The sequence below is a fragment of the Oratosquilla oratoria genome, chromosome 10, assembly GCF_046742065.1.
Source record: "Oratosquilla oratoria isolate Oo_2021 chromosome 10, ASM4674206v1, whole genome shotgun sequence".
NCBI classification, from domain to species: Eukaryota; Metazoa; Arthropoda; class Malacostraca; order Stomatopoda; family Squillidae; genus Oratosquilla; species Oratosquilla oratoria.
The window spans coordinates 25,309,717-25,326,823 of record NC_134786.1 but is presented as its reverse complement, the minus strand read 5'-3'; the positions used below and the strand labels follow the sequence as shown (position 1 = coordinate 25,326,823).

The following is a 17,107-nucleotide window of genomic DNA, read 5'->3' as shown; positions in this document are numbered from 1 at the left end:
AAATTACATTTAGCTAATATACATAAATCCAGGAATAATAGCATACAGAGTTATCTATACTTCTATCTTAATTTAGGAGAAGTTTAAAGAATAAATACAAATGTTTATATAGCTACATAAAAGAAACTGACTTATAACAGTTATGCAAAATATTACTGGGTACAGGAACAATATTGGGAACTGCATGGTGAACAATGAAGATCCCCATTTTCAAAACCCATCTATCCATTCACCTCAATTAGGAGGTGCAACCCTAAGGGGCTGACACTTGGTTTCTACATTAGGCCCAATATCTATTAACTTCAGCTGCATTTCTTGCACTGGGGCTCTGATAAGCAGGGACTGCTCTCCTCTTCCTATCACTTCAGCTGGTGAAATAGAAACGGTCCCCACTGATACAACACAAAGTAATCCAAAACTTCTTCCCAGAGAGATCTGTGGGGGGTTCTGAGGATTGTTGCCAGCCACTGTGAGGCAGTGTGTTTTCCACTCAGTGAAACTCAAGGCAACAATTGATCAATTGATGACCAGGTAAGCAATGAGTAGATTTGACTTCAAGTGAAACTTAATGCAATGATTATCTATAAGAGTCAGGCATCCTTTTTACATATTTCTTCTGGGTGTTGCCATGAAATTATACAAGTTAATGGAAGCTAATAAGTTTTAACATAACACTGCTCTCAACTGACTTGCCTGAGCCAGGTATTTACCTAGTATTTACCTAGTTGTATTTTGCGGGAAGGGGAGCTATGCTCATGGTGTTCTTATATATTTTCATTCAGGTTACAGGAATACAATTATACCCAGCTGAGGGAAACTCAAAAGGTTTCTATAGGTACACTATCTTTATAACAGTAGGCCTCTTGGCCCTTATAAAGGGTTAACTATATAGTAAATATGGGCAGGAACAAATACTTCAAAACAGACAAATAAAACTAAACCATTTCAGGTATTTCTACTGTCAACCAAAATAAACTTACCCAATTGGTTCTTTCTTTGTAATTGTCAGATTGTGGTTGGGACGGGCATTGTTGATGGGGATAGTTGTGCCTTCAATCTTGTCACACCAACCAGCAAAGTAGCGCCAAGTGTCAATGCTCATGCCAACATGGGTCTTCAGGGCAAGTGTGTAAACTGCTCCAGAATCAATGCTCTCTATGGTTGCCAGCTCCTCCTTGTGCTGGTCCATCAAGTCAGCAAGTCTGTACAAATTTTAAGCTTTATAAAAGGCAATCATGAAACTTGTACATACAGTACATACTAAAGGGCCTTTTCCCCCCTTACAAGGTGGGTGGTCAAGTCAAAATATAAACCTACCCAACACCCATTCATCACCCCTCCCACTTTAGCATATACAGAGTTTGGGATAAATCTCACACTTTTTCTGAAAGGAAAGAAAAACGTCATCTTGGCCAAAAATTGATGTACAGTACTACCTCTCATTAACGAACGTTAATTAGCTGTGTTTGCAGTGTTTTCGCTGTGTTTTCTGTGTTTTTGGTGCTGTTGTTTAGTGCTGTGCAATCACTATGCCACCCAAAAACCACTCCAAATCAACGGACACCATTATCCCCCTTTTAGTCCGTTAATGAGAGGTGGTATTGTATTCTCAAAATTCAAAGTGCATCTCTTAAAGGATCTTTTGCTAAATACACCTCACTCAAAGAAGCTGCCCTGAACCTCCATCACAGCCTCCAGGTGGGACCTGAACTTGCAACACACATCCTTCAGTGTCCTTTGAGAGACTCCTGAACACCACTTTGATCCTGGCAATCAGCTCGTCTTTGGTGTTGCAGGTGGTACAATTGGTGTCTTTTTCAACTGTGCCCCACACATAATAGTCCATGAGGTTGCAATCAGGTGAGTTGGTGGGCCAGATGTTGGAACTGGTGAAGTGATAAAAATTCTCAGACAGCCACTTTTGGGAATTCACATAGGTGTGACATGAAGCCGAGTCCTGCTGCTACACGTACATTCTTTCTGCAGCCACTCTCTCCACCCAGCACTTGACAACAGTGGACAGCAACTTAATATAACCACCTGAAGTGATTCAGAGTCCCTCTTCAAAGATATGGGGGCAGCATGATGTGGCCTTCGCTGGAAACACAACCAAAACCTATTACAGTTTGAGGGAACTTGGTCTTCATGAAGCACGGGACTTTGTGCAGACTGTAGGCTAGCCACCTGTTGTTCAGCATGTTGTGCAACTGGTCCTGGCAGAAGTTCTTCTTGTCCAAGAAGAACCAGAGCATCCCTGACTCAACTGGGTGCTTGACTTTGTTGAGAAGTTTCTTGACTTTTGTAAGGCAGTTCTCTTGGGACTTGGTGGTGAGTAGTTAGCCCTTGCACCTCTTGTATGAAGAATAGCAAAGATCCTCATTTAGCCCTTTTTTTATAGTCACCACTCTGATGCCCATCTCTCTTGCCAAGATCCGCATTGCCTTGCCTGGATCTTGCCACACCATTATTTGCGGCTTCTTGACAAGTTTTGTTGTGCAGACAGAGTCAGAACACCTGCTACAATCCTTCCTGCTAGCCACTGCTTCCATATCTCTGTCATAATTCTCCAGCTCACATCTCATGGCCTTCACAGTATTCAAGGAGCACTGAGCTGCAGCTAAGATTTCTGAATTTTTTAATCTGGCACGAATCATCATGATGCAGACAACTCTCTTCCAATATTCCGGTGCTTTCCAGTTGTCCATGCTCTCTAGCTCTCACACCCACCAATAGTACACAGAATCAGCTATCCATTGCACACTGCTATTAAATCCTTCAAATGGTACTGAAATGACAGAAGATAAAATAATTATCAAATTTATCCCGAACACCCTATAGTTAGTCATATAGCTTCCTCTTGATATATATTGGCTATAAATTATATAACTTTTATAATCCTTTCTTTTACTACTGCCACTTCTGCTGTACACAATTACAACTTGTGAATTGTGATGCCTTTCAATATTTTTTTTTTACTATTTATCAGTAAAACTGAGAAATTAGTAGCAGCTGCCTTAAAATTCTCATAAAGTTTTAATTTTCATTCCTTAAACAACTCCACGAGTCCTTCAGAACCACATTATCCTCAGTGACAAATGTATTGATTATCAGAGATAAACTATATAATACTCTTCGACTAGCCCCTTCCATGTACCTACAAGTCCCTGTATTTAAGCACCGGTAAATATATATCCCAGTCAAGGCAAACCATGCCTGATTTATAGAAAAGAACACACCAATGGCCCTAGAATCTCCCCTAGGGTTTCTCACCAAAGTGGGAGCTGTCCACGGTCCACTGTGAAAGGCTGCAATAGATACACAATATTACATTAAACAAGAGAGCTCAGTCAAGTGTGACACTAAGAAAGCTCCCTCAAAAAATATACCTACTTGAATAGAAGTGTTCCTCTGTCGCGTGCATTCATGCGACCCCATTCACCTTCATAGAATGCTGTTTTGGCTGCCTGAACAGCCTTATCCACATCAGACTTGCCTGCAGCATGCACCTAGTCCAGAACAAAACAAATGGTTGATATTAAATACAAATGAACCATCATAGCATTGGTAGTACCCTAGCTTAATGGACACATATTTCATAGGTATCATATAGATTAGGACAGGATAGCACAGATAGAAAGGAGTGAAAAAGAAAAAGGAAAAGAGGGAGAAAGAGAGAGAAAAGGATATGAGCAAGTGAGAAAGACAGAGAGAAAAGGATATGAGCAAGTGAGAAAGACAGAGAGAAGTGAGAAAGACAGAGAGAAAAGGATATGAGCAAGTGAGAAAGACAGAGAGAAAAGGATATGAGCAAGTGAGAAAGACAGAGAGAAAAGGATATGAGCAAGTGAGAAAGACAGAGAGAAAAGGATATGAGCAAGTGAGAAAGACAGAGAAAAGGATATGAGCAAGTGAGAAAGACAGAGAGAAAAGGATATGAGCAAGTGAGAAAGACAGAGAGAAAAGGATATGAGCAAGTGAGAAAGACAGAGAGAAAAGGATATGAGCAAGTGAGAAAGACAGAGAGAAAAGGATATGAGCAAGTGAGAAAGACAAAATGAAGGGAAGGAGAGAGAGAGAAAAGAAAGGGAAGGAGAGAGAGAGAGAGAGAGAGAGAGAGAGAGAGAGAGAGAGAGAGAGAGAGAGAGAGAGAGAGAGAGAGAGAGAGAGAGAAGGGGAGAGAGAGAGAGAGAAGGGGAGAGAGAGAGAGAGAAGGGGAGAGAGAGAGAGAGAAGGGGAGAGAGAGAGAGAGAAGGGGAGAGAGAGAGAGAGAAGGGGAGAGAGAGAGAGAGAAGGGGAGAGAGAGAGAGAGAAGGGGAGAGAGAGAGAGAGAAGAGAGAGAGAGAGAGAGAAGGGGAGAGAGAGAGAGAGAAGGGGAGAGAGAGAGAGAGAAGGGGAGAGAGAGAGAGAGAGAAGGGGAGAGAGAGAGAGAGAAGGGGAGAGAGAGAGAGAGAGAAGGGGAGAGAGAGAGAAGGGGAGAGAGAGAGAAGGGGATAGAGATAAAGAATAAAGTGTAAGAGGTGAAAGAAAGGAGAGAAAGGGAAGGAAAGAGAGAAAGGTAAGTAAAAAGAAAGGGAAGGAGAGAAAGAAGAGAGAGCTAGAAAGAGAGGTCATCACATATATTATTCAGAAAATATGGACAGAGTGGTCCATCAATCAACCAATCAATCTGTTGCCCCAGATCTCTTTCAGAAGACCCATAGCATCAAGGTAACCAGCAAAAGCCAATGAATTGGCTCATGAGTCACTTCAAGTTAAGAGATATTTTTGTTGGGATAAGGCTGAGTGGACTAATGTAAGATGATGTGTTTGGTGTCTTCATGTCATATATCAACACCATGAATTATAAACACCTTTGACATACATATGTAGCACACAACTGACCTTGCAAATAAGGTTCTCTGTGGAAGGATCAATGCTCTCCAAGAACTTCCCAGACTCTGCATCAACAAATTCACCATTGATAAAGAGTTGGTGTCCAAAGGATATGTCCATATTGTTCACATGCATTTTGATGGCATCAAATGTAAATTCTGGCTTTGTGTCTCCACCACGCATCTTGATGACAACTGTCTGTAATAGATTAAATACAAGATCATAAATCTCTTGCATCTGTGATCTATAACAGATTTGCTACTCTCTTCTTTGATTATGCAGTTCAGTGTTACAATGAACAAATCAATATACCACAGAACTAAGCCAGACCTGAATAAATTCTTGGAAGGTGGTGGCCATGTACACATCTTCATTTTCTAAAGATATCGATACCTTTTCCTTCACTTCTTCCACTAATCTGCAAATGAAATTTTTGTTAAAAATATTAATATAGTAAAGAATGTGTAGAAAGCGCAAGTAAAAGAGGCACAATCATCAAAGGTATGCCAACTGCTGGCACATTCAAAGGCAACAAGTTTTCTCACCTGACAACATCCATAGATCCTGCACCTGACTTAAAGAAGTCTGTATCTTCAGCAATATCAATGTTCAGGATGGCTTTCCAACTTTCACGGATCTTTTCAGCAGCATCCTTCTCTTCCTCAGTTAATTCTACAGCTTCCGCAGCTTCTGCTGAGGCACCATACTTGGATGCATTCATCATCTTCCCATCTACACTCAATCGTGCAACATTAATCTAGGAAGTAATTAATAATATAAGTATTTATTAATTTCATTAATACAGTACTATATAGTCTTAATTCATATGAAGATCAGCTGCACTATTTTCAAGAAAATCTAAAGTTTAGTGAGACTTGTTTCATATACAAGGTCTAATTACTGTTTATGAAAGCTACCTATAGCAATCTTCATTTAAAACTTTTGGTAAACAAAAACTCAGCTTTGAAAACAGATCTAGGTGATGGGAACACTAACCATTTTACCATCAGATCCTTTGATGACCAGACCATCCTTGTGGACAATAGCTGGAGTGCTCAGACCTTCTATAGAGACCTCTGTTCCAGATGGTGCTGAACCAGTAAAACACTTAGAACCAAAAAGTTTAACCTGCAGAAAAATATGAAAAAAATATTATTTCAAATTTGCAGAGCAAACAAGTTAAAAATATAATACATAATGCAATGACCCAATATGTCAAAGTGATAATATACAGAAATAGAGACCTGAAAGTGGATTTGCTATTTAACCCTGGACAGGTAGCATTGTGTCAGATCCACACCAAGGCGCTGTGCAAAACGCGTTGTTTTGTTTCTGCACATAGACGCCTAGCATGATCTCGCTTGTATTTCAGGGACCATTAGTCGTTCACCGGCCTCAGTGGAAGCAACACGTGTGTCACCTCTGCTCCGCCGCCTTTACCCACTATTGCCCTCCAAAGTTGTAAATGGTGCATATCTAACACCATGCTACCGTAACTCGGGTAAGTCACGCAAATGCAAAAGTTTTGCATTTTACATTACTGCATTATTACTTAGTGAAATAATTTTATTGTGTTTATCGGAAAATATCAGTGAATGGTGTAGCTACCCATACCAATCACCTATTGGATCAGAGGGCAGCGAAAATGTGATTTTGAGGCTAATTTCTAATTTTCGACTTTTTTTTTTCTTCAAATTTCAGCATGGCAAAGAAAAGCCTGATGGAGGAGGAGTATTTGCAGGCCCTTTTCGTGAGTAGCAATGAAGAAGAGCCTTCTACAGTGACTTTTGAGGTACACAATGTCCGTGACGACCTGCATGATGCCCTAACTTGGCGGCAGGAGGAGGATGAGGCGGCAGGAGGCTCCTGAACCTGAGGAAGAATCAGCTGATGAGATGCAAGATTTGGCTGTCTCGCACGCAGTCCATTTGCATTCCCTTGCTCCTGGGCCTTCTTCAGCTGCTCCTGCGCCTCCTTCACCGTCTCCTGTGCCTCCTTCACCATCCCCTGTGCCTCCTTCACCGTCTCCTGTGCCCCCTGCAGCGTCTCCTATGCCCCCTGCAGCATCTCCTGTGCCTCCTTCAGCGTCTCCTGCGGTTACAGCAGCTGTTCCTGTTCCTGCCCTTAGTCCCGTGGAGCTCAGGAGTAGGAAAAGGAGGAGAGGCCCTCTTCGCCCTGCAGAAGGTGTGGCATTGAAGAGATTGCCGGATGACTCCTACAAGGCTAAGGACAACACGAAGTGGCACTCAGAGCCAAACCCAACAATGCCACCCATCATGAAGATCGTGGTAAGTTTCACGAATTATTTTTTTTACCAGTTTATACTTACTAAATATAATTTTTAACATTTTTGCCCTCATCTAGGGCCATTGTAGATTACTTTTGCAAAATTTCATGCATATTCATCAATTATTAGTACTCTAAATATGCCTTTCTTTTACGTAAATTGCGCACGGTAAGGGTTACATTGAAACTAAGCCTTTTTTTTTTAGTTTATAGTCACTAAATATAATTTTCTAAGGTTTTGTCATCATCTAGGATCATTGTAGATGACTTCTGGAAAATTTCATTCAGATCTAATAAGTACTACTACTATAGATATAGCCTTCCTTTCACACCAAAATTTGTAGTAATTTTGTGTATAAAAAAATTAACCGCTTTTTCTTTTCTTTCCAGATTTTGCAGTTTTGCTCCAATCAACAATGCTTTTACATCAATCAACTCAGGAACTCTTCTAATTTCAAGAAAACACTTGTTATTAGTGGAATTTAGTATTCTAAAGTGTACAGTGCCTGTTATTTGACCAAATGTCTATTTTTATACATTTTTTCATAATCATGTAAGTAAAGTGTTATTTTTATATTCAGCGTTTTTTCTTCTTCACCAGTAGAAAGTAGAGTCTCTATATTAATAAATAAAAAATTAATAAATAAAGAAGGGCATAATGGTAACTGGGTATAAGCGCCTCAAGTGAAAGTAACAGATATGACACCACACTACCCATAGCAGGAGAGTTTGTCCATGCTACCTGTCCAGGGTTATAAAACCCTATCTATTTATCTAATCTATATACCAAGAGTTTCCTCCCCCTTACAAGGGAGGTAGCTGGTCAAGGCATGCACCCACTCCCACCCATTCTAATCCTATCCACCAGCCTTTCCTCCCTCTCATCTTGGCCTTAAAAGTACATAAAAGTACATCCACAGCAAGGCCTCTTCACTTGCATGGCAACCTTCCCTCCCTTGTCCTCTCATATGGAAAATAGGAAAGACAGGGAGAAATCCCTTCAGAACATGTCAAAATATCATCCACTCATAACCATTCCCCACTCACCCCTATCCCTGCCTTCTCCTTTCCTTGATCAACTGACATTCCCCTCTTGCTCAAAACCCCTTTTACCCCCATCCATCCATCTCATCTTCCATCATCCTCTCACAACTCCATCCACTTCTGCTTTCCACACTTCTTTTGCTATTCTTTCTTTACCCTTTCTTTCCATGTGCCCAAACTATCCAAATCAGCCCTATCTGCTGGCTCCCTTTCCAACCCCTAATCCCCTCCTCACTTCCTCATTTCTCACTCTATCCAACCTTGTTACCCCTAACATATTTCTCAGACACTTCATCTCAAACACATTTAAACTTCTTTCCATGTTTTTTTAAATTCCAAGTCTCTAACCCGTACAGTGTCACAGGTACAATCACCCCTTCATAAAATCTTCTCTTTACATGCATTCCCAAATGCACATTTCTCATGACTTTTCAATCCCCCAAGAAATTTACTTGCTTCTCTCAGTTAACCTCCCCCACTCCTCCATTTCCTGCCACATGTAACCCCACATACTTAAAAATATCAACTTCCTCCAGCCTCTCTCCTTCAAGATTTACTTCCAACTTGCTGCCATCCTCTCCACTTGTACATCTCATCATCATCACCTTACTTTTACCCACCAACATTTACCTTAACTTTTTCCTGTCACATACATTCCCAAACCCAGTCACTACCTGCCTTAATCCCTCCTCTGACTTGTGATCCTGCCACAAGCACTGTCACCTGCAAACAACAACCGGCTCACCTCCCACTTCTCTCCACTATCTCTAACCATCTCCAATCCCCTGCCCATCACTCTCACATTTATCTCCTATACCACCCTAACTTTGCACACATTGAATAGCCATGGCAACATGATAACCCAAACTTTCCCTCAATCTCCATCTGCATTACCTCCCACAGTGCCTTCTCTGAATTTATAGAGGCCCAATAACATTCTTACCTTTTGCCCAAACTTTCTCACAAATCTGCCATACTACAAAAATATAATCCACACAACCTTTACCTTTCCTAAACCCAGACTGCTCCTCAATTATTCCATCTGTTCGTCTCCTAATCCTATCAATCAAAACCATCCCATAAACCTCTCTACCTGCAGTCAAGCCCTCTAAAACTACTACAATCACATTTGTTCCCTTTTCCTTTGCAAAGCAGAACTATACAGGCACTCCTCCAGTCTTCTGGCGCACTCCCCTCCCTTAGACACACATTAAACCTCACACGGCAGTCCACTATAACAGTACCTCCCTTTTTTAGATACCCCACATGACATCCATGCAACCCAGGTGCCTTACCTTCTCTCATCTCTTCCCAAGATCCTTGTACCTCATCTTTCCTTATATCTCTTCCATTTTCCTCTCCCATCACAATAATTTTCTTAGTGCCTCCCACTGCCACCATCAATCACTCCCTTTCCTCCTCCATATTCAACAACTTTCTAATACACTCTACCCTCCCTACCCTCCTCCATATTCAATAACTCTCTAAAATACTCTACCCATCCCAAAATATATTTTAGAACTCTTAAGTAATTCAGCATATTTATTACTTGCAACACCTCAAATCCTTTGTATGAACTGAATTACTGAGTGTTGACTGCATTCCTTTTAACTCAGAAATCACATTCAAAATCTTTAAATACTTTTAGGCTGCATATTTCACTACATCCCATACTGACCTCCTTGCCGTCAATTGTGGTCCAGGCTCCTGGAGATGAATCCATTCCTCGGATAAAATTATGAAGATTTTCTGCAGGCTGATCCCAGTTAATTTTCCTCAAGTCTGCTTTATTGAGCATTGGATCATATGTAGCACCTTCTTCTGTCTGTGGTATCTTAGGAGCCTTACCATCAGCAACTAAACGTACAGCTTCAGCCTAAAAAAGAGCCACTATATTTCAATTTTTAACAAATTACACTTAACCCTTTTAATAGCAGAGGAGTTCCTCTTAGCTGAATAAGCTCTCCTGGTGGCAGCTAGAATAAACAGATGTCATTAAACAAAGCAAACAGGTTAATCAAGATACTCAAGAATCTATAACTATTTCCCTCCAAAGGGATTTCCTTTCAGCCAACAAGAGAAGGAAACACTCATGACAGTATATAAACACAACTACAACTACACTTCCACAACTGGTACCCAAAAATAAAGAACAATTAATAAGAAGCCTACAGTAAGTGAATAATTAAAAATAATTAATAATAAATTATAATAAAAAATAATAACAATAATGATAACAGTAAATAATGATAAAAAATAATACATACATATACCAAGGGCTTTTTCACCCTTATGAGGGAGGGAACTAAAGTCAAAAGGCATAATTCCACTCCCACCCATTTCATCCCCACCCACTCCACTCCCATTCACCACCCTCCCTCTCTCTTTTCTTGGCTCTTCCTAGATGACGGGTCATCCCTGCATCTTGCCCATTGACCTAGGTAAGAAGCCATGCAGCAAGACACCATACTCACAGCAAGGCCTCTTTGTTTAATTGATGACCCCCCAAAGCTAGCAAACAGTGAAAAATATAGAAATGTATGGATAAAAAAGGAAATGAGTGATGAGGAAATATAAAAAGAAAAGGCACTTAGAAATGAAGGAAATGAAAAAAAAAAAAAAAAAAAAAAAGAGGAAAGAACAGACTGAAAAAATTATCTTTTTTTGGAAGGTACTAGATCTGAGGCTGAGAAAATGGTACATAAAAAAGATAAATAAATAAATAAATAAATAAAAAGAAGAAAGGAAGAAATTAAAAATAACATACACAAACATTGTCGGGAATAAATCCCGACAGAGGCATTTTTTAGAGTAAATAGACTATTATTACATATTAATATAGACATCTGTGGTTTCGGCCTCAGTTAATTCAGTGAATTGATAGCTGTAGAATTAGGATTAAGATTGAAATACAGCAATTAAGCATATCAAGCTGTATGAAATTGGTATTCTAGAGACTTAGTATATGAAAGCATGCATAACAGATTATACAGTATTACTTTTTCCATTTAGATAGAGTGGCCTATCATTTTTGTTTCTATATACGAAAATATTATATAAAGCATTTTGTAAGGACTCGACACCCCTTAGTTACCACAAGCCGGTTGTTCTAACCCCTCTCAGGAATGTCGAGTTACCGATATGTCATTTTCATTATTAATCATTTTATTTACCACTTGGTGTCTTCTCCGTCTTGAGTATTGGTTCTGGTGTATTACCCATCTATAGTTCCTATGCATGGGGGTCATATAATATATGTATCGTGCAACATTTTCACTTCAGTTAAGGTGAAGTTGTACTTCCCATAGACCCTTGGCAACGAGAGGCCAAAGGTCACTAGGCGTTCAGCACCAAGGAGGCCCCTCTGGTGCCAAAACAGGCAGTGTTGGCGTGGTTGAGTTCAAGTTGAGGACAAGACAAGTCCGAGACAAGAAATGTAATTGACCAAAGTGTTAGTGATTAGTGACTAGGGGATGATATGAATTCACCCCAATCACAGACCTCATATAAATCATGTGTGAAGTGCATATACGACGAAGCGTGTCTTAAACCAGGGAGGGGATTCTGCGAGAGAACCATTCCCCTCAGCATACCTATATCCTTTCCCATCCCCATACACACCCTCCATGCCACACCCGAAGTTCGTTACGCACATCACCGTCATTAACCAAAACAAAGACGAAGAAGATTTCCAAGTGGCCCCAAGGCCACGGTAAGTCATAAATTTAGTTCATTGAAATATTCAAACCAATATGAATAATGGAAATAATTACATATTCATAAAGATACATGATGCTTTGTGATGCCATTATACGTTTCAGGGTTCGATGAGTTCCCTGCTATTCACAGGTACGTAGTTTTGTAGTGTTGAAAGTTGTATACAAAGTTCACGCAGAGTATCCCAGTATTAACTCGGTGGGACGGTCACCTAGATTAACTTATACCGTCAACATTCGTATTAAAAGAGATGGGAAATCTGTTGGAAGTCATAATATTCTCCACAAACATAGAATGATTTCTGGACTAAATGAATTAAATGACTATCTGTTAACAGAAAAAACTGACATGATGGGAACTGTGGAAACAAAATTAAAAGGTCCACTACCATCAAATACTATAGGACAAGGTCTATATAACCAATGGAAAAAAAATAGAACTGAAAAAAGGGTGGAGGAGTCATGTTTTGACTAAAAAAGTTTAAATGTGACAAAGATAACAGAAGGAAAAAATAATGTAGAATTGATTATGATTAAAGTTGAAAACAGAAATATGAAAAGTAGAAAATTTATAGTAATATATATGCCCCCAAAAACACAGGCTTGGACTGATAATGATCATTCCAAACTCCTGGAAGACAACGAATACATTAATTACATTAATTGAATTAATGAAAGGAAGAAACAGTAATTATGGGTGACTAACTCAAAGGAAATATGCTGGGAAGAAATGACAGTAAAAGGTGAGGAGGAACTTTGGGTAAATATTCTACTGGATATGATCATTGAATACACATTGCCTCAAAGATAGAAGAGACAAAGCCTGGAAAAGATAGAAAAAAGACAAAAAAGACCAAATGGCAAACATATATCAAACTAAGAAATGAATATGTAGTTATACGCAGAGAAGAAAAAAGAAACTATGAAAAAGACATAATAGAAAAATGCAAGGACCAACCTAAACTATTCTACAGATATATAAATGACAAACTAAAAGACAAACATGAAATAGTGAAACTGCACAAAGGAAATAAAGAATATATAGATGTAGAAATGGCTGAAATTATGATCAAGCATTTTAAATCTGTATTCACAATTGAAAACTCACAAAATTGGGAGGAAGGACAGAAAGATCCCCTGCAATGAAAGAAATAATGGTCACACAGAAAGAAATAAGAGAACAAATAAAAAACATCAACATCAGAAAGTCACACCAGCTGGATGGAATTGCAAATTGGATATTGAAAGAATGTATAAATGAACTAACAAACAAAATACACAAGATAATTGATTTCTCACTCAAAGAAGGAAAAGTACCAGAAGATATGGTAAAATGCAAACATTGTACCAATACACAGAGGAGACAAAGAAAACCCAGCCAACTATAGACTGGTCTCCCTTACAAGTACAATAGCAAAAATATGTGAAAAAAGTTATCAAAAGTAAATGGATCAAACACTTGGAGGACAACAAAATACTAAATCTAAAACAATTTGGATTTAGAAGAAGATGATCATGTGCCACAAACTTGATATGCTTTTACTCAAGATTGATAGAAATAATTCAAAAAAGGGATGGATGGGCAGATTGTGCCATCTTAGATTTACAAAAGGCATTTGACAGAATACCACACAAAAAGCTAAGAAAAATTGAAATAATAGGTGGAATACAAGAAAAGTTATTGGAATGGTTGAAAGATTTCTTGAATGGGAGAAAAAGGAGGGTGGGACTTAGAGACAAGAACTCAAATTGGGAAGAAATGATGTGGAGTCCCACAAGGCTCTGTATTGGCTCCGATAATGTTTGCCATATATATAAACGACATGGATGAAGGTGTGGAATGTTATACAAACTTCTTTGCAGATGATGTATTTACCTAGTTGTATTTTGCAGGAAGGGGAGCTACACTCATGGTGTCTTGCCTTTGTATCTTGCAGTGTCTAGTTTGCTTTTAAACTCATGAATGGTTTTTGCGTACACTACTTTTTCTTCCATTTTGTTCGAAGTGTCTACCACTCTATGTGGAAAACTGTTTTTCTTCAGATCTCTTCTGTAGCTATGTATTTTTATTTTTTTTCCATGTCTTCTTGTGTTTCTCTTGTCCCAGATTAATAAGTCGTCTCTATTGAGTACTTCTGTGCCCTTCATGATTCTGTAGATTGTCAGTAGGTCACCTCTCTCTCTCTTCTTTTCTCCAGAGTCGGTAACTCCAGTTTAGCCAATCTCTCCTCATATGATAAGTTTGCAAGTGCAGGGGCCATTTTTTTTATTTTTATTTTCTTTATATTCTTACGTGAAACTACTAAAGAGATTAAGTACAGAGGAAGAAAGCAAATCTTTACAAGAAGACCTGGACAAAATCTGGAAATGGAGTCAGAAGAGTTAAGTGAATCTCAACATCAAGAAATGTGGTATAATGTAATTTGGAAAAAGCAAAAACAGAATATCAGGACAATACAAAATTGGTGCAAAGGGAATCAAAAAAGTCAACTCAGAATGGGACCTAGGAGTAACTATCACCAATGACATGACACCAGACAAGTCTATCAACAAATAAGTCTGAGAAACTTTCAATTTATTAAGATCAATGAAAATGACTTTTGACTTCATGGATGAAGAAATGGTAAAGAAAATGTTAGTTACATTGATAAGACCAAAATTAGAGTATGCTGCATCACTATGGACACCTAGTGCAAAAAAGAACAAAGAAATTAGAAAGAATTCAAAGAACAACAACAAAGATGCCACCAACACTCTCCAATTTGACACATGAACAAAAATTGGACAAACTCAAACTATCTACCCTGGAACAAAGAGAAAGTGGAGACCAGCTAACCATATACAGAATTATGAAAGGGATGAAAGTCCTTGATAGAGACAACTTATTAAAGTGGGATAGAAGAAAAACCAGGACACAAAAAGAAACTTAAAAAGGATAGTTACAGAAGAGATTTGAAAAAGAACAGCTTCCCACACAGAGTGATAGATATCTGGAATAAAGTGAATGAAGAAACAGTGAGTGCAAAAACTATACAAGAATTTAAGGTTATATAGACACGGTAAAGGAAACATGGACTGGAGGTGAAGCTTTTATTCCTGACGTTTCGTTTCCTTTACCGTGTCTATACAACTTGTTCACATGGATTTTCAATTTAAGGTTAAATTGGATGCTAAAAGATACAAAAGAGGGTCACTATGAGCATAGCTCTCTTCCCATAAAATACAACTAGGTAAAACTAGGTAAATACATACATACACATATATATAAATATACATATATATATCTATATGAATAATATGGACAAGGGCGTGAACTGTTACATGAGCTTCTTTGCTGATGACGCCAAACTGTTAAGGAAAGTAGAAACTGATGAGGACTGTGAAGCACTGCAAGAAGATCTGAATAGGGTATGGAACTGGAGTCAGAAATGGGAAGTGGATTTTAATACTAAGAAGTGTAGCATAATGGAGTTTGGAAAAAGCAAAAACAGGATATCAAGAAAATATACAATTGGAACCAAGGAAGTAAAGAAAGTAGGATCCGAAAAAGACTTGGGAGTTATTATCACAAACGACTTGTCCTATGATACACAGATTAACAAAATTGTCGGGGAGACTTACAACTTGCTAAGATCAATAAAAGTGGCTTTTGCTTACCTGGACGAAGACATGATAAAAAAAATTTTGGTTACATTGATAAGGCTTAGACTAGAGTATGCGGCGACATTGTGGTCCCCCAGTACCAAAAAGAATATAAAGAAAATAGAAAGAATCCAAAGAGCAGCTACAAAAATGGCACCTGCACTTGCAAATCTATCATACGAGGAGAGATTGGCTAAACTGGAGCTACCGATACTGGAGCAAAGAAGAGAGAGAGGAGACCTAATGACCATCTACAGAATCATGAAAGGCACAGAGATACTTGATAGAAAAGAATTACTAAACTGGGACAAGAGAAACACAAGAGGCCATGGAAGGAAATTAAGAAAACATAGCTATAGAAGAGAACTGAAGAAAAAAAGTTTTCCACATAGAGTTTTAGACACTTGGAACAAACTGGATAATGAAATAGTAAGCGCAAAAACCATTCATGAGTTTAAAAGCAAACTAGACACTGAGAGATACAATGGCGGGACAACACGAGCATAGCTCCCCTTCCCGCAAAATACAACTAGGTAAATACAACTAGGTAAATACATGTACATATCAAATATGTATATAAATATACATGTACATACATATATATAGATATACATGTACATATTATATATATATATAAATATACATGTACATATTATATACAGGTAAACGTCGACTTACGATGGCCGCGACTTACGATTGTTCGACTTTACGATGACGACGACGACGACGACGACATGATAATTTAACCCCTTCCATACGGTGCCGCACACGTAGGCGTCATGAGGAGCAAGTGGATTCGCGACGCTGCCATATCGGCGTCTTGATTATATTTATTGTAGTCGCCCCTGTGTTTTTACATTCTCTCAAATGTGCCTTGAATCCCATTCTCTGTGGTTTTCAAAATTCGCGGGTGAAAGAGAGAACGATCGATATAAGCGGTGACTATATTTTATGATGCGAGTATTATTACGTCACGTCGTATGGCTGGCATTGGCTGCTGCCCGCGAGATTTAAGTTCCGTACTGAAAATACATATTATAGTGTTTGAATATGGTAAAAAGGATAAAAATAATTAAATAAACTACTGTACATGTTTAATAGGCTATATTCAGTATCTCTGGTGGTTAATATACAGGTAGGCTAGGTACAGTGACCACGGAACAGTGATACACAAATTGGGGATCGACTTACGATGACATCGTCTTACGATGGCTCTATCGAAACCTAATGCCATCGTAAGTCGACGTTTACCTGTATATATATATATATATATATATATATATATATATATATATACATACATGTACATATTATATATATATATATATACATACATGTACATATTATATATATATATATACATGTACATATTATATATATATATATGCATGTACATATTATATATATATATATATATATATATATATATATATAATATATATATATATATAATATATATATATATATACATGTACATATTATATATATATACACAGTGGCCGCGAAAAGTTTGGGCGCAAAATTATAGGCGCCCCAACTTTCCCCTA

The 17,107-nt window shown here is 38.4% G+C and overlaps 2 protein-coding genes across 5 annotated transcripts in view; one reads left to right on the top strand and one right to left on the bottom strand.

Annotated features, from left to right (window-relative positions):
- LOC143029161 (cytosolic 10-formyltetrahydrofolate dehydrogenase) overlaps nucleotides 1–17,107 on the bottom strand; it is a 136,315-nt gene that overhangs the window by 36,079 nt on the left and 83,129 nt on the right. For both annotated transcript variants that reach the window (XM_076191644.1, XM_076191643.1), the window contains exons 5-11: nucleotides 9,881–10,078; nucleotides 5,869–6,000; nucleotides 5,418–5,629; nucleotides 5,203–5,290; nucleotides 4,882–5,070; nucleotides 3,391–3,506; nucleotides 981–1,202 (exon numbers count right to left, since the gene is read on the bottom strand). In XM_076191644.1, coding sequence (XP_076047759.1) covers nucleotides 981–1,202; nucleotides 3,391–3,506; nucleotides 4,882–5,070; nucleotides 5,203–5,290; nucleotides 5,418–5,629; nucleotides 5,869–6,000; nucleotides 9,881–10,078 — 1,157 coding nt within the window. The remainder of the gene's footprint in view (nucleotides 1–980; nucleotides 1,203–3,390; nucleotides 3,507–4,881; nucleotides 5,071–5,202; nucleotides 5,291–5,417; nucleotides 5,630–5,868; nucleotides 6,001–9,880; nucleotides 10,079–17,107) is intronic.
- LOC143029162 (uncharacterized) lies at nucleotides 13–9,874 on the top strand. Of its 3 annotated transcripts, none has more exons than XM_076191647.1 (3): nucleotides 13–531; nucleotides 6,245–7,160; nucleotides 7,549–9,874. In XM_076191647.1, the coding sequence occupies exons 2-3, from the start codon at nucleotides 6,720–6,722 to the stop codon at nucleotides 7,642–7,644; spliced, it is 537 nt and encodes a 178-aa protein (XP_076047762.1). In that variant the 5' UTR covers nucleotides 13–531; nucleotides 6,245–6,719; the 3' UTR covers nucleotides 7,645–9,874. The 3 variants fall into 3 exon arrangements, with proteins under 3 accessions (XP_076047762.1, XP_076047761.1, XP_076047760.1); XM_076191646.1 differs by lacking the exon at nucleotides 13–531 and having other exon boundaries at nucleotides 6,007–6,373; nucleotides 6,574–7,160; XM_076191645.1 differs by lacking the exon at nucleotides 13–531 and having other exon boundaries at nucleotides 6,007–7,160.